Here is a 25,486-nt window from a genome sequence, read left to right on the forward strand (position 1 = left end):
CAGCTAACTCTGCCCGTCCCTGCGCGCTTCCTCAGCTCCGAGTCCCCGGCGGGTCCCCGCGTTGCCTGCGGTGCCCGCCCCCGTCGAGTTGAGAGGGACGCGCGGCGTCCGCCCGTCCCCGCCGCCCGTCCGACTGGTAAGGTGAGCACGCAGGGGAGGGGACTGCGCAGGGCGGGAGGGCCGGGCGCGCCGGGCGCCCACACTCACACCGCAGCCACCGCGGCCGCGGAGGAACTGAAACCCAGAGCTGCCGAACTTGGGCCTCTGCTGGAGCCTCCCGTCGCGGCGGCTCGGAACCGGTGCCCGGGACGGGCCGCCCTCGGAGCGCAGCAAGCCCTGCCTGGCGCGGTAAAGGGGGCCGGGGCGGAGTCGGGCCGGGGCGGGGGCCGCGAGCCCCGACGATCGTGGACGCGGCGAGGGCCCCAGGGTGTCCCAGTCTCGGCAGGGCCAAGTGGGGGGCGGGCCCAGGGGCCCGGCCAGCGGGGGTCGGTAGACCGCGCGGACGGCGCAGCGGACAACCGAGGGGCGCTGGGGGGCGGCGAGCCGGGCCCCGACAACCGGCCGTCTCGGACGGGCCGGCGGACGATTGAGGACCCTCCATCCGGTTCCCTGCTCCTGGCTCCCCCAGCGGGGCCGGGTCCCTGCCCCCGCGCCGCCACCGAGCCTGGGCCGGGGGCCTGCCCTCCCTGCGCTCTCCTGACACCTAGTGGACGGCTCCCCCAACTCGCGGGCTGGGGGAGAGCCGGTGGTAGGGGGGGAACCTATTACCGCGCCTGGGCGAGCCCGGGTCCGTTGCTAATTTGCAGACTCTACCTACCTTTCTCAGGCCTTGATAAACCTCCTAGGTAAACGTGGTGACCCAGTGAAGGGATCTCGGGATAGACGCTTAAAGGGGAAAGGGTGGGTGGGGGGAGGCGAAGGGATTCAGGAAAACCTGGCACCAGAGGCTTTCTTGGGATTTCCGGTCGTTTTCAGCCCCAGGCACGGGCCCACCCACCTCATGCTGGGCTCTGTCCCTTTTCCTACAGACCCGCACCTCCCTACCGGTGCCCGATCACCTACCGCGATGACTAGCTTTCCAACCACGCCTCCTCCAGCAGGTAGGTGAGCGCCTCTCCCAGTTCAAGTCCCTCACCCCCAGCCCAGTTCCGGAATTCCCTGAGGCCTCAGCCCAAAAGGGAAGACTCTTCCGCCACTCTCCACCTGCCTGACACCACAGAACCCGGGAGGAAGCCAAAGGCAACCTGACTGCACGCTTCAGTACAGTTTGAATCGAGTTTCATGGACCTGGGCCCATTCCTGGTACCACTTAGAGCTTTGTGACCTTGAGTGAATTATCTACCTTCTTAGCGCCAGTCTCCTCATTTGTAAAATGGGGGAAATAGTACCTTAGGAGATTATCTGTGAGGGTGAAATGAGATAATCCATGTAAAACACTGAACACAGTGTCTGGTATCTAGTAAACACTCAAAAACATGGGTTATTATTACTGGGTGCTTGTAAGAAAAGTCCGTCTATTCCTGGGAAGGGATTCTGCTTGTTTTTTCCCCCGGGCCCTGGTTGTGTGGGATTCCCCAAATCTCTGCCGTGTGGCGTCTTAGTTCCCTCACCAGGGACTGAACCTGGCCCCCTACAGTGGAGGCGCAGATTCTTAACCACAGGACTGCCAGGGAAGTCCCTCAGCCTGCTTTCTAATTCCACTCCTCTGATGATTCACTCCAGCATCAAAACCCCCTTGTTCCTGAAACTATTGTTAACCCTTGTTCCTCAGGCTAGTATCCCTTCTTCTGCTTCACATTGAGAATGGAGTCCTGCCTTTCATTTCATAAACAAACTTAGCTGGACAAACTAAGCTTGTTTTCATTGCATGTTAATTGGGATGAGGGAAGAATGAAACCTTGGTTAGTCTGTATACTTTTGTTTTCATATACGGTCTCATCTGTCATTAGGATAGACATTCTCTGCTTTTCTGTTGCGGAAACAAGTGAGTGAGAACCCCAGGGGAAGTTGAAGGCGCTGTCCTGTATGACTGGTGATGAACACAATGCAGATCTTTAGTTGTCTGCTGAGAGATAAGAAAAGGCAGAAATGGGTAACCAGCTAGATTAGTCAGTACAGGCTTCATGAGTGGGGAAGGGGATGAAGCACTAACGCTTGAAGGATGGGTGAGGTTTATACAGGCCAAGAGGGGTGCAGCAGGGATTCCGGACAAAGGCAGTGCCACCTCTTGTGAGCTGCAGAGCCTGTGCTTACCCTGGAGGGTATCCTGAGGGAGAAGACAGGGCCTCCAGAGTATACCTGCCTGTAGGGAAGAGAAGTGACGCTTGGCTGGCAGCTAAGGAATTAGAACTTGGGCAAAAGGAGAACTATATACATTCCTGTTTTTTTTTTTTAAGTTGGTGATAAGATAAACATAATATAAATGTTACCATTTTGATTATTTTTTGGCATGTTGTTCAGTGCTGTTAAGTATTGATTGACATTCACGTTGCTCTGCAGTTATCACCACCATCCATCTCCAGAATTTTTCTCCTTCCCGAACTGAACTTCTGTATCTATTAAATAATAACTGTTCATTCTACGTGCCCCACAGCCCCTGGCCTCCACCATTATACTTTTGATCTGTTTGTATTTGACTAAGTACCTAGTGTAAGTGGAATCATACAAAATTTGTCCTTTTGTGTCTGGCTTATTTCAGTTAGCATAACATTTCCGAGGCACATCCATTTTGTAGCATGTGTCAGAATTTCCTTCCTTTTTAAGGCTGAGTAATATTATATACATATATATGTATATAAGTACATCATTTTTTTTATTCATTCATTCATCAGTAGATACTTGGCTTGCTTGGCTGTTGTGAATACTGCTGCTGTGAACATGGTTTTACAAATATCTCTTTGAGTCCCTGCTTTCAATTCTTTTGGATTTATACCCAGAAGTAGAATTGCAAAAATGTGTGGTAATTCTGTTTAATTTTTTGAAGACCTGTCATACTGTTTCCCAGCTGTACACTTTACATTCTTACCAGCAATGCTTAGGGTTCCAATTTCTCTACATCTCTACAACACTTGTTATTTTTTGATTTTTGATAGTGGCTATCCGAATGGGTGTGAATGGTATCTCACTGTGGTTTTGATTTACATTTCCCTAATGACTAGTGGTGTTGAACCTCTTTTCATGTGTTTATTGGCATCTGTATATCTTCTTTGGAGAAATGTCTGTTCAAGTCCTTGCCCATTTTTTAATTGTCTGGTTTTTTTGTTGTTGAGTTGTATATTTACAATTTTGACCCACCAAATGACTTGAGTAGAGTGGTATTTTAGAACATACCATATGGTCCCCTACCCAATGAGTCCAAGCAAATGTATTAATAAAGTTCCTAGGACAGAAATGGAAAAAATTCCACAGGGTGAGAGCTTGCACTGGGAAGAATGTGATCATTGAGGGCCTTGCATGTCTCTTCCCCACCTCCCTACCTATGCCCTCTCACATCCATTTTCCTCAGTCAATCTGTAAAGTCCTCCCCAAGGAGGACTTTAAGAGGGTTAAAAGTAAGGGCCACATTGTAACTTTCATGGGCCCTTAGCACGTGTGCCTTTGTGGGCCCATTCCTCCATTTGAAAAAGGTAATATATTAAAAATTGTATTTTACAACTGTGTTGCTGTAAGGAAGAATATAATATCAATATAATACAATCACTAATGATTATATTTATAATTAATTGATTGATATAACAATATTACAATGTCCTAGACATAAACATTCATCAATTTTTTCTTCTGATTTAAAAGAAATTAAGATCATTAAAAAACATTTTCATGGGCCCCTAGAAGTATTGTGGATCCTAGCACGTTGCCTGTTGTACATAGTACATAAGTTGCCCTCTTGGAAGGAAAGTAGAGTGGAACTTGGCATTGTGGGCTCTGCCCACCCCACCAAGTAAAGCCCAATCCCTTGCCACCTAGTCACACTAGGTTGTCCTCACTCTAGATTAGACGCTCAGGGGTTTTCATCATGGTTATTCTTCATCACAATCCTATGAGCACTTATTAAAACTTTATTTATTTATTTATTTTTGGCTACACTGGGTGCTCATTGCTGTGCACAGGCTTTCTCTAGTTGCAGCAAGTGGGTGCCACTCTTTGTTGCCATGCACAGGCTTCTCTTTGCGATGACTTCTCTTGTTGCAGAGCATGGGCTCTAGTGTGCATGGGCTTCATTAACTGTGGCGCACGGACTTAGTAGCCCTGAGGCATGTGGGATCTTCCCAGACTAGGGATCAATCCTGTGTCCCCTGCATTGGCAGGCAGATTCTCAACCACTGGACCATCAGGAAAGTCCTGTGAGAATGTTTCATTCTTATTTTAAAGAAGCAAAAACTGAGGTTCAGAGAAGTTAAATGTTCAGAGGTTAAGAAACTCTCCCAAGGTTAAGCAACTGATAATGGCTGCTGCTGCTAAGTAGCTTCAGTTGTGTCCGATTCCGTGCGACCCCAGAGATGGCAACCCACCAGGCTCCCCTGTCCCTGGGATTCTCCAGGCAAGAACACTGGAGTGGATTGCCATTTCCTTCTCCAATGCATGAAAGTGAAAAGTGAACGTGAAGTCACTCAGTTGTGTCCGACTCCTAGCGACCCCATGGACTGCAAACCAGGCTCCCCCGTCCATGGGATTTTCCAGGCAAGAGTACTGGAGTGGGGTGCCATTGCTTTCTCTGACTGATAATGGCAGAGGCAGGATAGTGTGCCAAGTCTGATTTATTCTAAAGCCTGTATTCTTTCCATCATAGTGTGCTGCTCTCAGCCACTCCACCTCATGGCCGGGGCACATGAAAAAGAAGGAAGAAGAAAGGAAGCAGAATTTCAGGGTGGGTTCCCATGGAAAGGAGAACTCAGGGAGCCGCCCTGTGCTGGGCAGGGCTAGAGCAAATAAGTAGGTTGGCAGACTCAGGTGGCAAAGGATCTGATGTCTCAGTGATAAGAGATTTAGCCCAGGAACAAGGGCTACAAAGAAACCAACCAGTATCTAGGTTAACATTAACAACAAAAAAAAAAGGGTAGGTGAGCCAAATAGATCTTGAAGTTCATTTACTGTAGGTTAGGATTTGGGTTAGCCTCAAATCTCAAATCTTGTGGTCCTCAGCCCCAGGCCTCCCTCCTTAAAGAAAATCAGTGCTACAGTCTTTCCATGTCTAAGAAGGGAAGGAACAAAGAAGCATTCTTATTCCTTTGTTTGGAAGAGGAGACAGGAGAGAAATGGGATAAGAAAAGGAGATCATGGAAGTAAACCATTCCTTCCACTTAATGCCAGGTTTCCTGAACTTAGTTTATTTCATTGTTGTTTTTTTCATTACAAAGCTATTACATCCCCCTCAGGGAATAACCTTCTAGACTTCTCTCTCTGTGTGTGTATATATGTGTGTGTGTTTATAGTTTTATTTTAACTTACTTTTTCTTTACAAACATGTAATCATATTACACATACTGCCCTAGCAACGTGCTTTTTTTGTCTAACCATATATTCTGTTCCAGTAATTGCAGCTCTACCACATTCTTTTTAACAACTGTGTACTATTTCCAGAATGAATGGCCTGTCATTTATTCAATCATTCCTCTGCTGATAGATGTTCAGATATGTGTCACTCTTGCAAACGGTGCTTCAGTGAACACCCTTTCCATCCTGCAGTCAAGCTCTGAGAACCAAACCCAGTGGACAGTTCAACAAACTGTTCAGGCTGGAGTGAACAGGGATGGTTCCAGACTTTGGAGAGAACCTTAAAGTGAGGAGACAAATTTGTAGCCTGGCCCAGCCAACCGCTGAGTGACGGGGGGCTGGTGGATGAAGCTTGCTGAGCTGCCTCAGTTTTTTGGCTTGTACGTAGTGATAACACCAACCCTAGTTACATCACATTCTTGGAGTGGAGATAAAATAGCCTATGTTTTGTGAGCTCTAAGTCACAAATATAGATTACCATTGTGATACTTGGACTTCCCAAGTAGCCCTAGTGGTAAACAACCCGACTGCCCATGCAGGAGGCATAAGAGACACGGGTTCAAATCTTGTGTCGGCCCAAAGGCCCCAGCTCATTCACTCGAACATCCTGTGACCATAGTCTGAGAAAAATTCTACTGCATAGAGTTGAGCTCATATTCTTCTTCTTGTTTTGTTTTTTTTTTTTGGCTACTCCGGGAGTTGGTGATGGACAGGGAGGCCTGGCGTGCTGCGATTCATGGGGTCGCAAAGAGTCGGACATGACTGAGCGACTGATCTGATCTGATCTGATACCACATGATGTGTAGAATCTTAGTTCCCTCACAAGGGATCCAACCTCTGCCCCATGTAGTGGAAGCTCAAAAGTTTTAACCACTGAACCACCAGGCAAGACCCTGATTTCTTTTTTTAATTGAAGTATAGTTGATTTACAATGTTGTGTTTGTTTCTGCTGTACAGTAAAGTGAACCAGTTATATACACAAACGTATACCCAGTCTTTTTAATAGACATTTTATTTTGGAATAATGTTAAGTTTATAGAAAAGTTGAAAAATGAGTACAGTACCCTTTCAGTTCAGTTCAGTTCAGTCGCTCAGTCGTGTCCGACTCTTTGCGACCCCATGAATCGCAGCACGCCAGGCCTCCCTGTGCATCACCAACTCCTGGAGTTCACTCAGACTCACGTCCATCGAGTCAGTGATGCCATCCAGCCATCTCATCCTGTCACCCCCTTCTCTTCCGGCCCCCAATCCCTCCCAGCATCAGAGTCTTTTCCAATGAGTCAACTCTTCGCATGAGGTGGCCAAAATATTGGAGTTTCAGTTTTAGCATCAGTCCTTCCAAAGAACACCCAGGACTGCTCTCCTTTAGAATGGACTGGTTGGATCTCCTTGCCCTAGTCAATCTAATTACATGGACCACAGCCTTGTCTAACTCAATGAAACTAAGCCATGCCATGTGGGGCCACCCAAGATGGGCGGGTCATGGTGGAAGAAGTCTGACAGAATGTGGTCCACTGGAGAAGGGAATGGCAAACCACTTCAGTATTCTTGCCTTGAGAGCCCCATGAACAGTATGAAAAGGCAAAATGATAGGATACTGAAAGAGGAACTCCCCAGGTCGGTAGGTGCCCAGTATGCTACTGGAGATCAGTGGAGAAATAACTCCAGAAAGAATGAAGGGATGGAGCCAAAGCAAAAACAACACCCAGTTGTGGGTGGGACTGGTGATAGAAACAAGATCTGATGCTGTAAAGAGCAATATTGCATAGGAACCTGGAATGTCAGGTCCATGAATCAAGGCAAATTGGAAGTGGTCAAACAGGAGATGGCAAGAGTGAACGTCGACATTCTAGGAATCAGCAAACTAAAATGGACTAGAATGGGTGAATTTAACTCAGATGACCATTATATCTACTACTGTGGGCAGGAATCCCTTAGAAGAAATGGAGTAGCCATCATGGTCAACAAAAGAGTCCAAAATGCAGTACTTGGATGCCATCTCAAAAACAACAGAATGATCTCTTCGTTTCCAAGGCAAACCATTCAGTATCACAGTAATCCAAGTCTATGCCCCAACCAGTGGCGCTGAAGAAGCTGAAGTTGAATGGTTCTATGAAGACCTCCAAGACCTTTTAGAACTAACACCCAAAAAAGATGTCCTTTTCATTATAGGGAATATATAATGCAATTTATATTCTGGACTGGAATGCAAAAGTAGGAAGGAAGTCAAGAAACACCTGGGGTAACAGGCAAATGTGGCCTTGGAATACAGAATGAAGCAGGGCAAAGGCTAATAGAGTTTTGCCGAGAGAACGCACTGGTCATAACAAACACCCTCTTCCAACAACACAAGAGAAGACTCTACACATGGACATCACCAGATGGTGAACACCGAAATCAGATTGATTATATTCTTTGCAGCCAAAGATGGAGAAGCTCTATACAGTCAGCAAAAACAAGACCAGGAGCTGACTGTGGCTCAGACCATGAACTCCTTATTGCCAAATTCAGACTTAAATTGAAGAAAGTGGGGAAAACCACTAGACCATTCAGGTATGACCTAAATCAAATCCCCTATAATTATACAGTGGAAGTGAGAAATAGATTTAAGGGACTAGATCTGATAGACAGAGTGCCTGATGAACTATGGATGGAGATTCGTGACATTGTGCAGGAGACAAAGTGGATATCTGGGAAGGCCTTACAAATAGCTGTGAAAAGAAGAGAAGCGAAAAGCAAAAGAGAAAAGGAAAGACATAAGCATCTGAATGCAGAGTTCCAAAGAATAGCAAGAAGAGATAAGAAAACCTTCCTCAGTGATCAATGCAAAGAAATAGAGGAAAACAACAGAATGGGAAAGACTAGAGATCTCTTCAAGAAAATTAGAGATACCAAGGGATCATTTCATGCAAAGATGGGCTGGATAAAGGACAGAAACAGTACCCTCTAGTTACCTCAAATGTCATTCGGTACATTTGCCATCGATATGGAGAACCACAGTACATTTGTGAAGACCAAAAAATTAACACTGGCACGATACTGTTAACAAACTACAGATTTCACTGAGATGTCACCAGTTTGAAGATTTGAATTTGAAGAGAATTCTGATAAAAGACTTCATATTTTCAAAAATTCTAACATTAAGACTGAGAAAAGTCTTGGAGGGTCAGCTAGTTCAGCTACCCTTTCTGAGCTGGAATTCTCTTTCCTGTTCCCCATGGAGCATCTGTCCCGCTTTGCCCTTCATTCTCTGGGGGAGACACCCATCTCCCATTAGTTTCTGCCAGTAGTCCTCTTGTACAAGTTGATGTATTCGAAGACAGCACTCAAGTCCTAGTCCTTGCTTCCTGACCGGGTTTTCACTCTGAGCTTTCTCTTGCAAGCTTTCCTTATCTGATATGGTTTCCAAGCCATTCAATGTGTTGCCTGCTCAACTCAAAAACACCCAGACTCAACTCAGCAGCCTAGGAGTGGCACAGAGTGGGACTGCACTGCTGATACCATTATTAGAGGCCATATTTATATTCATGGTGCAAATTGCCAACACCCTCTGGATCATCAAAAAAGCAAGAGAGTTTCAGAAAAACATCTATTTCTGCTTTATTGACTATGCCAAAGCCTTTGACTGTGTGGATCACAATAAACTGTGGAAACTTCTGAAAGAGATGGGAATACCAGACCACCTGACCTGCCTTTTGAGAAACCTATATTCAGGTCAGGAAGCAACAGTTAGAACTGGACATGGAACAACAGACTGGTTCCAAATAGGAAAAGGAGTGCGTCCAGGCTGTATATTGTCACCCTGCTTATTTAACTTCTATGCAGAGTACATGAGAAACGCTGGGCTGGAAGAAGCACAGGCTGGAATCAAGATTGCTGGGAGAAATATCAATAACCTCAGATATGCAGATGACACCACCCTTATGGCAGAAAGTGAAGAAGAACTCAAGAGCCTCTTGATGAAAGTGAAAGTGGAGAGTGAAAAAGTTGGCTTAAAGCTCAACATTCAGAAAACAAAGATCATGGCATCCGATCCTATCAATTCATGGCAAATAGATGGGAAAACAGTGGCTGACTTTATTTTTCTGGGCTCCAAAATCATTGCAGATGGTGATCACAGCCATGAAATTAAAAGATGCTTGCTCCTTGGAAGGAAAGTTATGACCAACCTAGATAGCATATTAAAAAGCAGAGACCTTACTTTGCCAACAAAGGACGGTCTAGTCAAGGCTATGGTTTTTCCAGTAGTCATGTATGGATGCAAGAGATGGACTATAAAGAAAGCTGAGCAGAGAAGAATTGATGCTTTTGAACTGTGGTGTTGGAGAAGACTCTTGAGAGTCCCTTGGACTGCAAGGAGATCCAACCACTCCATCCTAAAGGAGATCAGTCCTGGGTGTTCATTGGAGGGACTGATGTTGAAGCTGAAACGCCAATACTTTGGCCACCTGATGCGGAGAGCTGACTCATTGGAAAAGACTCTGATGCTGGGAAAGATTGAGGGCAGGAGGAGAAGGGGACGACAGAGGATGAGATGGTTGGATGGCATCACCGTCACAATGGACATGGGTTTGGGTGAACTCCGGGAGTTGGTGATGGACAGGGAGGCCTGACATGCTGCAGTTCATGGGGTCGCAAAGAGTCGGACACGACTGAGTGACTTAACTGAACTGAAAATAAGAGCAAGTTTTTAATATTTTAGGATTATAAAAGTCATTATCATTGTAAGAAATTTGAAAGATAAAGGAAAAGATATAGAAGAAACTAAAAGGCGTCCGAAATCCTACCACCTCCCTGTCGCTTTCACTGCTTTGAGGTCTGTGCTTCCAGCGTCAGTGAGTTTCTACTGATCCCACTGCTAAGTCTTTTATAGGTGCTGCCACTAAGCTGTGGCTTCCCCCTGCTTTATTTGTGAGTAGTTGATTTCCTGGACCTAAGAGCAAGGAGTCTGTTGAATTCTCATCTTGTTAAATCTGGCCCATTTCTCCAGTCATTTTTAATCTCTGTTTATCAACTTATCAGTGGCTCCTCTGACTGTGTCTTTCACAAATTTGCCAAAACTTCCCTGGGTCTACTGGGCTCTGTATTTACCTGAAGGACACTAAACCCTTCCACACTAGGCCTGTGTGGAAGGCACCAATAAGGCAGAACACCAAAACAAAAGCTCTTGCAAAGAATTTGATATTTACTTTTTGGGGGGCCGTGCTCCCCGACTTGTGGGCTCTTAATTCCCTGAGCAGGGATTGCTCCTGGGCCCTCAGCAGCAAGAGCACAGAGTCCTAGCCACTGAACTACCAGGGAGTTCCCTCATTTATGTGTATTTTTAAAATATTTATTTTTATTTATTTAGCTGTGCTGGGTCTTAGTTGCGGCATGTGGGATCTAGTTCCCTGACCAAGGATCAAACCCAGGCCCCCTGCATTGGGAGCGTGGAGTCCCAGCCACTGGCCCACCAGGGAAGTCCCCCTCACTATTTTTAAAACACTAGCCAAAAAGCTAGTTGTAACAACTCAAAAAAGAGTTGTTACCATAAGGGGAAAATGTATTATTGGACTTTGTTATATCTATCTTGTGATTTAACATTTTTATTTTGAATTACATAAAGGCCTTAATTTGGCCCTGGCATGGTCTGTCATAATAATATCAATTCAAAAAGAACTAAGGTCAAGTCCCAGCGGAAGAAGCTCTGTTTAGACTGGCATCACTCCATTCCTTGATGGCCAATTACTACTCCACTTAGTCCTCAATAAAGCCAGGCTGTGTTAGTCCACAGAGATATTATAAACACTCAATCATGTGTTCTCGGATGAGACGCTAGCTATTCAGGCAGCACCTTCAACTCCCCTAACCCACCCCCTCCCCATCCTTACTCTTAAGTTGATGACATGACCTTCTATTTTCTGGAGCAAATTAGAGTTCTCAGAACTACCGGAGGCTCCCCTGCCCCCATCTACATACTACCCGCCTCTGTGCCCACGTGCACATTAATCACGAGTGATCTCTGCTGTCTGCAGCCAGTTCCTCCATCTGTGCACTGGATCCCATCCCTTCAAGGACGTGGCTCCAGCCGTCAATTGTTCCCTCTCATCTGAGTCATTCGTATCCATACATAAACATACTGTCATTTCTCCCATCCAAAAAGCAAAAACGAAAAACTTGAACTCAAAAAAATAAAAAAATTAAAAAAAAAAAAGAAAGAAAAACTTGAACTCTCTTCCCCCCTCCAGCTATAGCTCTATTTCCCTGCTCACCTTTGCAAAAAACAAGAGTTTATATACTGTCATCAGTGCCTTTCCTTCTCTTTTTTTCTTTTTTACTAAAGTGTAATTGTAATTATTGACTTACACATTGTGTTAGTTTCAGGTGTACAGCAAAGTGATTCAATGATTTATTTATTCAGTAGATACTTATGTATCCTTTTTCAGGTTCTTTTCCCTTATAGGTTATTAAAAAATATTGAATATAGTTCCCTGTGTTATACAGTAGGTCCTTGTTGGTTAATTATTTTATAGATAGTAGCATGTATATGTTGGAGAAGGCAATGGCACCCCACTCCAGTACTCATGGACGGAGGAGCCTGGTGGGCTGCAGTCCATGAGGTCACTAAGAGTCAGATATGACTGAGCAACTTCACTTTCACTTTTCACTTTCATGCATTGGAGAAGGAAATGGCTACCCACTCCAGTGTTCTTGCCTGGAGAATCCCAGGGACGGGGGAGCCTGGTGGGCTGCCATCTATGGGGTCGCACAGAGTCGGACACAACTGAAGCGACTTAGCAGCAGCAACAGCAGCACCATGTATGTGTTAATCCCAAGCTCCTAATTTCCCCCTTTCCCCTTTGGTGACCATAAATTTGTTTTCTGTGTCTGGGTTTATTTCTGTTTTATAAATAAGTTCATTTATTTTTTTTAGATTCTACAATAAGCAATATCATATCATGTTTGTCTTTGTCTGGCTTACTTAGTGTGACAATCTCTAGGTCCATCCGTGTTGCTGCAAATGGCATTATTTCATTCTTTTTATGGCTGAGTGATATCCCACTGTGTGTATGTGTGTGTGTGTGTGTGTGTGCGCGCGCATGTGCACGCGCACCACGTCTTCTGATCCATTCATCTGTCAGGTGACATTTAGGTTGCCTTCTCTTTTTTTCCTGAACCCACTTTAAACCTGGGATTTATACTCAGCACTTCACCAAACTTCTCTTGTCAAAGTTCCTCATGACCTCTGCATGGCAAATCCTGGTAGTCCTTCTGCTTGGTCTGTCTGGCTGCTACTCCTCAGCCTCCTAACCCTCCCTGGGCTCAGTCCGTGGTCCTCTTTGTCTGTACTTACTCTCCTGGTGATCTCATTCAGTCTCATGTTTGTAAATATGCTGGCTTTTTATTTTTTTTTTATAAATTATTTCTTCATGGCTATGCTGGGTTTTGCTGCTGTGACAGCTTTTCTCTCGTCGTGCCGAGTGGGCACTACTCTTGGCTGCAGTGCTGGGGCTTCTTGTTGTGGTGGCTTCTCTTGTTGCAGAGCATGGGCTCGAGGGTATGCAGGCTTTAGTAGTTGTGACTCCTGGGCTCTAGAGCACAGACTCTGAGTTGTTTTCTGCAGCATGCGGGATTTTTCCGGGCCAGGGATCGAACCTGTATCTCCTGCATTGGCAGGCAGATTCTTTACTACTAAGCCACCAAGGAAGCCCTGTGCTGACTTTTAAAATCTCTAGTCCAGACTTCCTTCCCAGATTCCAGTTTTTTAATTTATTTATGGTTGTCCTAGGTCTTCGTTGCTTTGCTTGGGCTTTCTCTAGTCGCAGTGAGCGGGTGCTGCTCTTTAGTTGGGGTTCTTGGGCTTCTCATTGTGGTGGCTCCTCTTGTTGCAGAGCACAGGCTGTAGAGCATGGGGTCAGTAGTTGTGGAGTTGTCCCAAGGCATGTGGAATCCTCCCAGACCAGGGATTGAACCCATGTCCCCTGCATTGGCAGGTGGACTCCCAGGCACTAGACCATGGGGAAATCTCAGTTGTGGTTTTTTTTCGGTACACCATGCAGCCTGTGGGATCTTGGTTCCCTGACCAGGGATTGAACCTGCACCCTCAGCAGTGAAAACTCTGGACTGCCAGGGAATTCCCCCCTCACCTTCTATAGGTGTTTATTTTACTCAAGTCACCTCCCTGGCCACCCCATTCACAATCCAACTCCTGATTCCCTTTCCTGCTTTTATTTTCTACATAGCACTAACCAAAGTCTAATGTGGTACAACCTTTACTTCTTTATCTGTTCATGGTCCATCTTCCCCCAATCAGGATGTAAATTGTATGACAAAATGGGTTGTTTTTTTTTTTAATTGTGGTAAAATTAGACACAACATAAAATTTACCATTTTAAAGGATACAGTTTAATGGCATTATGTACATTCACATTGTTCTGCAGCCATCACCATTATCCATCTCTAGAACTTTCTTGTCATCCCAAACTGAAACTCGGTACCTGTTAAACAGTATCCCCTCATTCTCCTCTCCTCCCAGCTGCTGATAACCACTTTCTGTATCTATGAATTTGACTATTCTGGGTACCTCAAATAAGTAGAATCATGTGATATTTGTGCTTTTGTGACTGGCTTACTTCAGTTAGCATGTCTTCAAAGTTCATGTTGTAGCATGTGTCAGAACATCCTTCCTTTTTAATGCTTCATAATATTCCATTGTGTGTGTGTGTATACACATACACATGTATGTGTGTATGTCGTGTCTGACTCGTTGCAACTCCATGGACTGTAGCCCACCAGGCTCCTCTGTCCTTGGAATTCTCCAGGCAAGAATATGGGAATGGATAGCCATTCTGTTCTCCAGGGGATCTTCCCAATGCAGAGATCAAACCCAGGTCTCTTGCATTGTAGGCAGATTCTTTACCATTTGAGGCACCAGTTCAGTTCAATCACTCAGTCGTGTCCAACTCTTTGCGACCCCATGAATTGCAGCACGCCAGGCCTCCCTGTCCATCACCAACTCCCGGAGTTCACTCAGACTCACGTCCATCGAGTCGGTGATGCCATCCAGCCATCTCATCCTCTGTCATCCCCTTCTCCTCCTGCCCCCAATCTCTCCCAGCATCAGGGTCTTTTCCAATGAGTCAACTCTTCGCACGAGGTGGCCAAAGTACTGGAGTTTCAGCTTTAGCATCATTCCTTCCAAAGAACACCCAGGACTGATCTCCTTTAGAATGGACTGGTTGGATCTCCTTGCAGTCCAAGGAACTCTCAAGAGTCTTCTCCAACACCACAGTTCAAAAGCATGAATTCTTCAGCGCTCAGCTTTCTTCACAGTCCAACTCTCACATCCATACATGACTACTGGAAAAACCATAGCCAGGGAAGCCCATATACATAACACACACACACACATACACACACACACATATGTATATATATAATTATGCCATCTTGTGTTTATCTGTTCATCTGTTGATGGACACTTGAGTTGTTTCACTCTTTAGTTATTAATGTGAATAATGCTGCTGTGAACATTGGTGTACAAAAAGCAGTCCCAGTTCCTGCCTTCATTTCTTTTGGATAAATACCCAGAAGTGGAATTGCTGGATCATGTGATAATTCTATTTAATTTTTTTAAGGAACTATGAACGCATGAGATTTTGCCTGTTGTGTTCACTAATCTATAACCAAACTAATCTATAATCGAACAGAGGCTGGTCCAAAGTATATACTCCATAAATACTTATTGAATTAACTTCTTAATTTCTCATTCTCTGGACAGTCTAAAAAGGCTGTGTGACTTGTCTGACCTAGCTTACTCCTAGTGGTCTCACACTAACTCTTAATGCTTATGGTTTCAAGTTCAAGACCCCCAAAGCAGTCCCTTATAACTTGTACTAGAATTTTGCTGGGAATGATATCAGTTTCCACCAGTTGTTTATAGAACCCACCCCATTCTGTGGCCCTTCAGGCTTCTAGCCCCTCTGTCTTTCTCAGAAGCTCCTGTGTCACCAATAGCTGTCCCATTAACATACCCTCTCAGTGCCCTTGACTGTCACTTAACTGAATCCCTTTTAGATTAGCCTGGTGCTTTTTGCTTCGCTTCTCTTGAGCTCACTTCCCCATGTCGCCAAGGCTCCTGCTACTCTTTTAGTGCAGAAATCATTCACTTTGACAGGAGACAGAGGCAAAAGGGGCTGAAAGAGTTCTAGTCTCTCTGTTACCTCCAATCTCTTAGCTTCAGTGCCAGACAGCAGACTTGTCCCATTTCCTTGTTTTTGCTCCAAATATAACACTTTTAAAATTGTCCTTCCAGTGTCCTTTGCCAGCTGGAGCTGTGTACAGTTTCCTGATACAGTTCTCTAAGTTTCTGCTATTAGCTTTTATGTGCATTTTTTTTTAAGACTCACCTTCTGAAATCACGTTACTGGAAATGGGCTTACAGGAAATACAGAATTGGGACAGAACACTCAAAACTTATGTAACTTTGTAACAAGAACCCTAGAACTACAACAACAATCTGAATTAAAATATTAGCAGTCAAATCTCTGCTAACAGTTGAACCTCGAATCCTTGTCCGTCCTAGACCCCTGTGCCCTGGGGAGTGTGCTTCCAGCTAGATTAGAGGTAGGTTCCAGAGAGATGTCACTTCCAAGAAAGACTGTTTTCATCAAAATTAAAAATCTGATGTAGGATCTGCCTTCTTCTGGTGTTTTTTGCATAGAGATAAATAATGGCAATGGCACCCCACTCCAGTGCTCTTGCCTGGAGAATCCCATGGATGGAGGAGCCTGGTAGGCTGCAGTCCATGGGGTCGCTGGGGGTCGGACACGACTGAGCGACTTCACTTTCACTTTTCACTTTCGTGCATTGGAGAAGGAAATGGTAACCCACTCCAGTATTCTTGCCTGGAGAATCCCAGGGACGGGGGAGCCTGGTGGGCTGCCGTCTATGGGGTCGCATAGAGTCGGACACGACTGAAGCAGCTTAATAACTTAGCAAATTTCATATAGGGGTCTCCCTTCATCTGATGTGTTGTATAGAGGGAAAATTTTTTTACCACCTTCGTTTCCATTTATTGCTTCGCCAGATGGCTTAATATAAGTGGAAACCAACTGATACCTGCATCCAAGGAAGGTACTTATACTGAATTTTATGTTTCTTAAGGTCTTTCTCTATTGCTAAAATGTACTCTTTAGTTGATGGTACTAGTGGAAAAGAACCTGCCTGCCAATGCAGGAGCTACAGGAGACTCAGGTTTGATCCCTGAGTCAGGAAGATCCCCTGGAAGAGGCCATGACAACCCACTCCAGTATTCTTGCCTAGAGAATCCCATGGACAGAGGAACCTACCAGGCTACATACAGTCTGTGGGTTACAAAGAGTCGAACACGACTGAACAACCAACACTTTCGATTTTCACTCTTTAGTGGTAGAAAGCTTGAAGTTGTACATGAACCAGCATGACAGGTATCATTCTGATATCATTCCCTGTTCACCAGTCGCCTGTGAGCAAGTGCACGTTAAAAGAGCAATCTTTGTAGCACAACAGTCTGTATTTGGTTGTGGTCCTCTGTTTCTGTTTTATTTTTCCTGTATTTGTCCATATCTTTTAAAGCTTTGCACTTTTGGAAATCTTGTGCTACCTCATAGTTATCTTTCGCTACTTTTTCCTTTTTTTCCCTGTTGGAAAAAAGATGTTCCCTAGTGGTAGGAAGGTTTAGTATAAATAGCTTGCTTGGGGGATTTACCAGCTGTCCAGTGGGTAAGACTCTGTACTTCCAATGCAGGGGGTGTGGGTTCGGCCCCTGGTCAGGGAACTAAGATCCCACATGTTGTGTGGTGTGGCCAAAAAAGTATTTAAAAAAAAAAAAACCTTGCTTGGGCTTTGAGAGGGGTAGTCCTGGATTCAGATCGTGACTCCTTCCACTGTTCCTTCATGAGTAATACAGGACATGTCACAACTCTCCCTGGAGCTTTGGAGTCCGCATTAGCAAATAAAAACACCTCCTGTGAAATGACTGGTATTCTAAGGATTAATAATTGTGTGTAGGAGGTACCCAGCACAGAGTAGGGACTTAGCAAATGGCAGCTGTTAAAACTGGGATCATCTGCAGAATTCCCCACTATCCTGAGTGGAATCCCAAAGGTGTCAGACAAGATAGGAATCAGGCTCACTCCCTGTGCTCCAGTCACAGTGGCCTTCACGTCCTCTCGTCTCAGAGCTTTGAGCAGGCTCTTCTCTCTGCCTAGGATGTACTCCATATCGCGCCCCTATCACCCTGGAAACTCCTACCCCAGCTTCAGCTTGCAGCTCAAATCCTGCTTCCTGAGGGGGCTGTTCTTGCCAGAAGACTATCTCAGCCCCTCTGCCACATGCTCACCTGCATGTTGCCTTTGCCACCTGTATCGCAGTTCTTAACTGTGAACTTGGTGTGGTGGAGGCTGAGCTCCGTGAAGGTAGATGGTGTCTCTTTTGTTCACCCCCAGTGTACCTGGCCAGAGACAGCAATGGCAACCCACTCCAGTACTCTTGCCTGGAAAATCCCATGAATGGAGGAGCCTGTTGGGCTGCAGTCCATGAGGTCGCTAAGAGTCGGACACGACTGAGCAACTTCACTTTCACTTTTCACTTTCATGCATTGGAGAAGGAAATGGCAACCCACTCCAGTGTTCTTGCCTGGAGAATCCCAGGGACGGGGGAGCCTGGTGGGCTGCCGTCTGTGGGGTCGCACAGAGTCGGACACGACTGAAGCGACTTAGCAGCAGCAGCAGCAGTGTACCTGGCACATACCTGGCAGAAGGTGAGACTTAATGAATGCTACTATTCCTATTTGGGCTTCCCTGGTGGCTCAGCAGTAAAGAATCAGCCTGCCAATGCAGGAGACCCAGGTTCAATTCCTGGGTCAGAAAGACCCCCTGGAGGAGGAAATGGCAACCCACTCCAGTATTCTTGGGGAACTCCATGGACAGAGGAGTCTGGTGAGCTGCAGTCCATGGGTTGGGAAAGAGTCAGACACAACATAGCAACTACACAACAGCTATTATCAAGTGCATGTTGAGATGCCTCTTATGGGTGCTTCCAGGGTCAGTCAGACTATTTTCCCTGGGATATCTCTGTTCCACAGTAACGTTTCCTTTTTTTTTTCCTTTTAAATAGACATTGAAAGAAATGTCTGTTGTCAGCAGGAATGGAATTTTTGTTTGCTTTTTACTGCGTTTATATATTTCTTTTGGCTGCGGTGGGTCTGCACTGCAGTGTGCAGGCTTGCCCCAGGTGCAGTAAGTGGGGACTCCTCTCTAGTTGCAGTGCAGTGGCTTCTCTTATGGAGCACGGGCTCTAAGGCGTGTGGGCTTCAGTAATTACAGCACAAAGGCTTAGTGGCCCCAGGGCATGTGGAATCTTCTGGGACCAGGGATCAAGCCCGTGTCTCCTGCATTGGCAGGTAGATTCCTAAGCACTGGACCACCAGGGGAGTCCCCAGTAATACTTCCTTAACTGTTACCTTTCAAACCCCTATGTGCTAAGCCACTTCAGTCATGTCCGACTCCTTGCAACCCCATGGACTATAGCCCACGAGGCTCCTCTGTCCATGGGATTCTCCAGGCAAGAATACTGGAGTGAGTTGCTATGCCCTCCTCCAGAGGATCTTCCCAACCCACTTCAGTTCAGTTGCTCATTTGTGTCCGACTCTTTGCGACCCCATGAATCGCAGCACACCAGGCCTCCCTGTCCATCACCAACTCCCGGAGTTCACTCAGACTCATGTCCATCGAGTCGGTGATACCATCCAGCCATCTCATCCTCTGTCATCCCCTTCTCCTCCTGCCCCCAATCTCTCCCAGCATCAGAGTCTTTTCCAGTGAGTCAACTCTTCACATGAGGTTGCCAAAGTACTGGAGTTTCAGCTTTAGCATCATTCCTTCCAAAGTACCCCCAGGACTGATCTCCTTTAGGATGGACTGGTTGGAACTCCTTGCAGTCCAAGGGACTCTCAAGAGTCTTCTCCAACACCACAGTTCAAAAGCATCAATTCTTCGGCGCTCAGCTTTCTTCACAGTCCAACTCTCACATCCATACATGACCACAGGAAAAACCATAGCCTTGACTCGACGAAACTTTGTTGTCAAAGTAATGTCTCTGCTTTTGGATATGCTATCTAGGTTGGTCATAACTTTCCTTAGTGTCGTTTAATTTCATGGCTGCAGTCACCATCTGTAGTGATTTTGGAGTCCAAGGAAACAGTCTGACACTGTTTCTGCTGTTTCCGCATCTATTTCCCATGAAGTGATGGGACCAGATGCCGTGATCTTAGTTTTCTGAATGCTGAGCTTTAAGCCAACTTTTTCACTCTCCTCTTTCACTTTCATCAAGAGACTTTTTAGTTCTTCTTCACTTTCTGCCATAAGGGTGGTGTCATCTGCATATCTGAGGTTATTGATATTTCTCCTGGCAATCTTGATTCCAGCTCGTGCTTCTTCCAGCCCAGCGTTTCTCATGATGTACTCTGCATAGAAGTTAAATAAGCAGGGTGACAATATACAGCCTTGATGTACTCCTTTTCCTATTTGGAACCAGTCTGTTGTTCCATGTCCAGTTCTAACTGTTGCTTCCTGACCTGCATATAGGTTTCTCAAGAGGCAGGTCAGGTAGTCTGGTATTCCCATCTGTTTCAGAATTCTCCACAGTTTATTGTGATCCACACAGTCAAAGGCTTTGGCATAGTCAATAAAGCAGAAATAGATGTTTTCCTGGAACTCTCTTGCTTTTTCAATGATCCAGCGGATGTTGGCAATTTGATCTCTAGTTCCTCTGCCTTTTCTAAAACCAGCTTGAACATCTGGAAGTTCATGGTTCACATATTGCTGAAGCCTGGCTTAGAGAATTTTGAACATTACTTTACTAGCGTGTGAGATGAGCACAATTGTGCAGTGATTTGAGCATTCTTTGGCATTGCCTTTCTTTGGGATTGGAATGAAAACTGACCTTTTCCAGTCCTGTGGCCACTGCTGAGTTTTCCAAATTTGCTGGCATATTGAGTGCAGCACTTTCACAGCATCATCTTTCAGGATTTGGAATAGCTCAACTGGAATTCCATCACCTCCACTAGCTTTGTTCGTAGTGATGCTTTCTAAGGCCCACTTGACTTCACATTCCAGGATGTCTGGCTCTAGGTCAGTGATTACACCATTGTGATTATCTGGGTCGTGAAGATCTTTTTTGTACAGTTCTGTGTATTCTTGCCACTACTTCTTAATATCTTCTGCTTCTGTTAGGTCCATACTATTTCTGTCCTTTATCGAGCCCATCTTTGCATGAAATGTTCCCTTGATATCTCTAATTTTCTTGAAGAGATCTCTAGTTTTTCCCATTCTGTTCTTTTCCTCTATTTCTTTGCATTGATCGCTGAGGAAGGCTTTCTTATCTCTCCTTGCTATTCTTTGGAACTCTGCTGCATTCAGATGGTTATGTCTTGCCTTTTCTCTTTTGCTTTTTGCTTCTCTTTTCACAGCTATTTGTAAGGCCTCCTCAGACAGCTATTTTGCTTTTTTGCACTTCTTTTCCATGGTGTTGGTCTTGATCCCTGTCTTCTGTACAATGTCACGAACCTTCGTCCATAGTTCATCAAGCACTCTATCTATCAGATCTAGTCCCTTAAATCTATTTCTCACTTCCACTGTATAATCATAAGGGATTTGATCTAGGTCATACCTGAATGGTCTAGTGCTTTTCCCTACTTTCTTCAATTTAAGTCTGAATTTGGCAATAAGGAGTTCATGATCTGAGCCACAGTCAGCTCCCGGTCTTGTTTTTGCTGACTGTATAGAGCTTCTCCATCTTTGGCTGCAAAGAATATAATCAGTCTGATTTCGATGTTGACCATCTGGTGATGTCCATGTGTAGAGTCTTCTCTTGTGTTGTTGGAAGAGGGTGTTTGCTATGACCAGTGCGTTCTCTCGGCAAAACTCTATTAGCCTTTGCTTCATTCCATATTCTAAGGCCACATTTGCCTGTTACCCCAGGTGTTTCTTGACTTCCTACTTTTGCATTCCAGTCCCCTATAATGAAAAGGACATCTTTTTTGGGTGTTAGTTCTAAAAGGTCTTGGAGGTCTTCATAGAACCGTTCAACTTCAGCTTCTTCAGCATTACTGGTTGGGGCATAGACTTGGATTACTGTGATATTAAATGGTTTGCCTTGGAAACAAACAGAGATCATCCTGTCATTTTTGAGATTGCATCCAAGTACTACATTTTGGTCTCTTTTGTTGACCATGATGGCTACTCCATTTCTTCTAAGGGATTCCTGCCCACAGTAGTAGATATAATGGTCATCTGAGTTAAATTCACCCATTCCAGTCCATTTTAGTTTGCTGATTCCTAGAATGTCGACGTTCACTCTTGCCATCTCCTGTTTGACCACTTCCAATTTGCCTTGATTCATGGACCTGACATTCCAGGTTCCTATGCAATATTGCTCCTTACAGCATCAGACCTTGCTTCTATCACCAGTCCCATCCACAGCTGGGTGGTGTTTTTGCTTTGGCTCCATCCCTTCATTCTTTCTGGAGTTATTTCTCCACTGATCTCCAGTAGCATACTGGGCACCTACTGACCTGGGGAGTTCCTCTTTCAGTATCCTATCACTTTGCCTTTTCATACTGTTCATGGGGTTCTCAAGGCAAGAACACTGAAGTGGTTTGCCATTCCCTTCTCCAGTGGACCACATTCTGTCAGACGTCTCCACCATGACCCGCCCGTCTTGGGTGGCCCCACATGGCATGGCTTAGTTTCATTGAGTTAGACAAGGCTGTGGTCTGTGTGATTAGATTGACTAGTTTTCTGTGATTATGGTTTCAGTGTGTCTGCCCTCTGATGCCTCTCGCTACACCTAACCGTCTTACTTGGGTTTCTCTTACCTTGGACGTGGGGTATCTCTTCATGGCTGCTCCAGCAAAGCGCAGCCGCTGCTCCTTACCTTGGACGAGGGGTATCTCCTCACAGCTGCCCCTCCTGACCTTGAACGTGGAGTAGCCCTCCAGCGCCCGCGCAGCCACTGCTTCTTGAACCCGGGGATCAAGCCAATCTCTTAAGTCTCTTGCATTGGCAGGCGAGTTCTTTAGCACTAGCGCCACCTGGGGAGCACCTACAGTAAAATGCTGACTAGGAGAAAACTGAAAGGCTTCCTGACTTCTTATGGAAACGGAAGCCTGGGTAGTGACTTTTTAGAAGTGGGACTTACAGGCTCTGAAGGACAGATAGACCAATATAGCAGGAGGAGGTATGGGATATATTTTAGGATAGGAGAGGCCTTATTTCAAAAATTTTGAAATTGCAAGGCCTACTCTGAAAGTGAAGAAAAGGGTTTTAATGAGGGAAGGAGAAATGTTTCATTATTTAAACAAAATGTTTACAAAGAGTTTGTAAGAACATTAAAGAAATGCATGTGCTCTATAATATAAATACACATACACGTATATGCATTCATTATTTGATCTCATTTATGTAAACATGTATATTCCTAACAATAACATACCCTATTGAATTACTACATGTCACAACAACCCTATAAAGTAGGTACTGTTATCACCAGTTTGCAAATGCACAGATGGGTTAGGTAGTTTTCCAAAAATGACACAGCTAGTGAAAGATAGAGTTCAGATTTGAACCTTGCGGGTATATATGTATATATGTTTGTATGTGTGTATTCTTTTTTTGCCAGGCAGTGCAATTTATAGAATCTTAGTTCCCTGACCAGGGATCAAACCCCGGGCCCTCAGCAGTGCAAATGCAGAGTCCTAACCACTGTACCACTAGGAGATTCTAGAGCCCATACTCTTAACTACTATGTTAGACAGAGAGGAATCTATCAAAATGTTCATTGTGGTGGTTTGTTTTCTCCTTTGTTCTCCAGGTTTTTCTATACAGATATCCTATAAGAGTTAAATGATGAAAGTTTGAATAGGGCAGAAGTGGGGGTGGTGAAATTGAAGGATAAATATGTGTTTTAGAACAAAAGAATCCACCCTATTTCTTTTTCCACTTTGTTAAATTTTCCAGAAGAACTGATGGCTACCACAATTCTACAGGCCACTGAGGCCCTGTCTCCGGAAGCTGAAGCCAGCACAGCTCTCATTGCAGGTAACAAAGACTCTGAGTCAAATCCAAGGGGCCTTCTGAGCTCAGGGGCCCTCTTGCTCCAAAGACAGCCAAGAAACCAGTGTGATGGATTAAGATTCTCCCTGTACAGAACAGCACCACAAACTAGAGACCAAATCTATTAGTGGGTTCACTTTGGCATGTAAGTTATGTTACACACATAGAGGCTTCACATCAGAGGCACTGCCAGTAATTGAGAGGTTGGGAGATGGCCACAAATAGATGCACTGCCTATGGATGCTGCAGTCGGGTGTGGGGGTAGGGATGAGGACGTGTGTGGTTTGTTGAGTGGTGAGAGAGGATGGGAGGGGTCAGAAACCCCTACAGGAGGCTATGGATTTAAAAACTCTTCCTGTTGGGATAAGCGATTTCCTGTTTCCCTCCTTCCGTTTCTATCATAATCATCAGGAACTAGTTGAGCAGGAGTTCATTTTGACAGAAATCAAAAGTCCTTAAGCCCAAGGAGACTCTGGATATCATGTGCTGAGGAAGTTGGACTTGGTGGGAGAATATGGACTTAGACGCTAGTTAACAGCATGAGGCTCCTCGTTACGAGTGAGGGAATCGTCTAAAGCAGGGGACCCCGTGAGTTACTGAGACGCCCGAATCCTGAAACATGTCTGCATTTTCCCTCTCCTTTCCAAGTTGTTATCACCGTGGTCTTCCTCACCCTGCTCTCAGTCGTGATCTTGATCTTCTTTTACCTGTACAAGAACAAAGGCAGCTACGTCACCTACGAACCCGCAGATGGCGAGCCCGGCGCCGTTGTCCTGATGGAGAATGACTCAGCCAAGGGCAGAGAAAAGGAAGAATATTTCATCTAATGGTTCCCAGGCCCCCAGGAGCTTATCCAGGTTCCAGTGCTATCACACTATTTATTAGGTTAAAGTTTTACCTGAAACCGGTGAGAAGCGTTGATTGATATGGGTAGACCTGAGCTCCTTCCAGGACATGGGCCTAAATGCCAGCATCACCGACACCATGGACCGGGGACACAAAGCTAGCTGCTCACGCCTCTAGCCAGGCCTCTGTCACTCAGCTTCTGACTGATGAGTGAGATGGTGCTGGGCTGGCAACACTGGAGTGCATGCCCAGGCATCTTCACTTTTTCACAGGTTGAAGGGAAGAAGAGAGTTGGGGGTCACTGGATGCTCCTCTGTCCCTTACCTGGTCACCGAGTGACAAGCCAAGTGGAAGTAGTATCCTCAGTTCTTCCCAGAGGCAGAGCACAAGGAAAGGCTGGGCCAGGAAACTGTGGAGACCTCCCTCCTGATGAACATGCCACGTCCCTTAATCTGAGCCCTTCCTTTCCTTATCCCCCAACGATCCAGATATATGCTATTTTTATCGGAATTAAAATTGTTTATTGATACAGAAATCAGATTCTCATGTGCAAAAAAATCTCCATCTTTACACTTCGACTTACCTTTGCTGGAACTTTTGTGACAGTTTGCTCTGTCGTTTTTGTTCAGCCTCTCAATCATGTCCGACCCTTTGTGACCCCATGAACTGCAGCATGCCAGGCTTCCCTGTCCTCTATTGCCCAGAGTTTGCTCAAGTTCATGTCCATTTTTTGCTTACTCAACTCTTACCTGTGTCCTCTCCCAAGCAAAGGGGGCCCCAGGAAGTTTCAGAAGTTCCCAGAACAATCTCACGTTTGCAGCAGAGATGGTCCTGGGAAGTTTGTCCTAGAAGAGGATCATTAGAAATAGACCCTGGGAGATGAGTTGTTTAGCCTCCATCCTGGCAAAGGCCAGGATGTCCCTGATCCATTCTGTGTACACACAGAGGGAACAAGGAACAACCTGTGACTTTTCCCACCAGTGCCCTTTCTATCTCATTTCATCCATCTCAAA

At 45.4% G+C, this 25,486-nt stretch overlaps 1 protein-coding gene and 1 long non-coding RNA gene across 9 annotated transcripts in view; one reads left to right on the plus strand and one right to left on the minus strand.

The window, feature by feature from the left end:
• Positions 1 to 922, minus strand: part of LOC147371588 (uncharacterized) — a 59,653-nt gene extending 58,731 nt beyond the window's left edge. For both annotated transcript variants that reach the window (XR_015163647.1, XR_015163648.1), the window contains exon 1: positions 818 to 922. This is a non-coding gene — a long non-coding RNA (uncharacterized LOC147371588). The remainder of the gene's footprint in view (positions 1 to 817) is intronic.
• On the plus strand, positions 1 to 25,008 carry SMAGP (small cell adhesion glycoprotein). 7 transcript variants are annotated; one of them, XM_086399398.1, is made up of 5 exons: positions 1 to 141; positions 1,029 to 1,100; positions 23,532 to 23,612; positions 24,276 to 24,484; positions 24,746 to 25,008. In XM_086399398.1, the coding sequence occupies exons 2-4, from the start codon at positions 1,067 to 1,069 to the stop codon at positions 24,452 to 24,454; spliced, it is 294 nt and encodes a 97-aa protein (XP_086255524.1). In that variant the 5' UTR covers positions 1 to 141; positions 1,029 to 1,066; the 3' UTR covers positions 24,455 to 24,484; positions 24,746 to 25,008. The 7 variants fall into 7 exon arrangements, with proteins under 7 accessions (XP_086255524.1, XP_086255521.1, XP_086255525.1 ...); XM_086399399.1 differs by having other exon boundaries at positions 3 to 136; XM_086399396.1 differs by lacking the exon at positions 1 to 141 and adding an exon at positions 213 to 348.
• Positions 25,009 to 25,486: the final 478 nt, after the last annotated feature.

The sequence above is a fragment of the Bos grunniens genome, chromosome 5 (assembly GCF_055505025.1).
Source record: "Bos grunniens cultivar Pamir isolate PY7600 chromosome 5, Bosgru_T2T1.0, whole genome shotgun sequence".
Classification (NCBI taxonomy): domain Eukaryota; kingdom Metazoa; phylum Chordata; class Mammalia; order Artiodactyla; family Bovidae; genus Bos; species Bos grunniens.

Bases quoted from the DNA above. Each gene is read 5' to 3' on its own strand.
- SMAGP (XM_086399395.1), top strand. From the start codon at position 1,067: ATGACTAGCTTTCCAACCACGCCTCCTCCAGCAG. The intron at 1,101-23,531 runs GTAGGTGAGCGC...TAAATTTTCCAG, and splicing joins AACCACGCCTCCTCCAGCAG to AAGAACTGATGGCTACCACA. The intron at 23,613-24,275 runs GTAACAAAGACT...CTCCTTTCCAAG, and splicing joins CAGCACAGCTCTCATTGCAG to TTGTTATCACCGTGGTCTTC.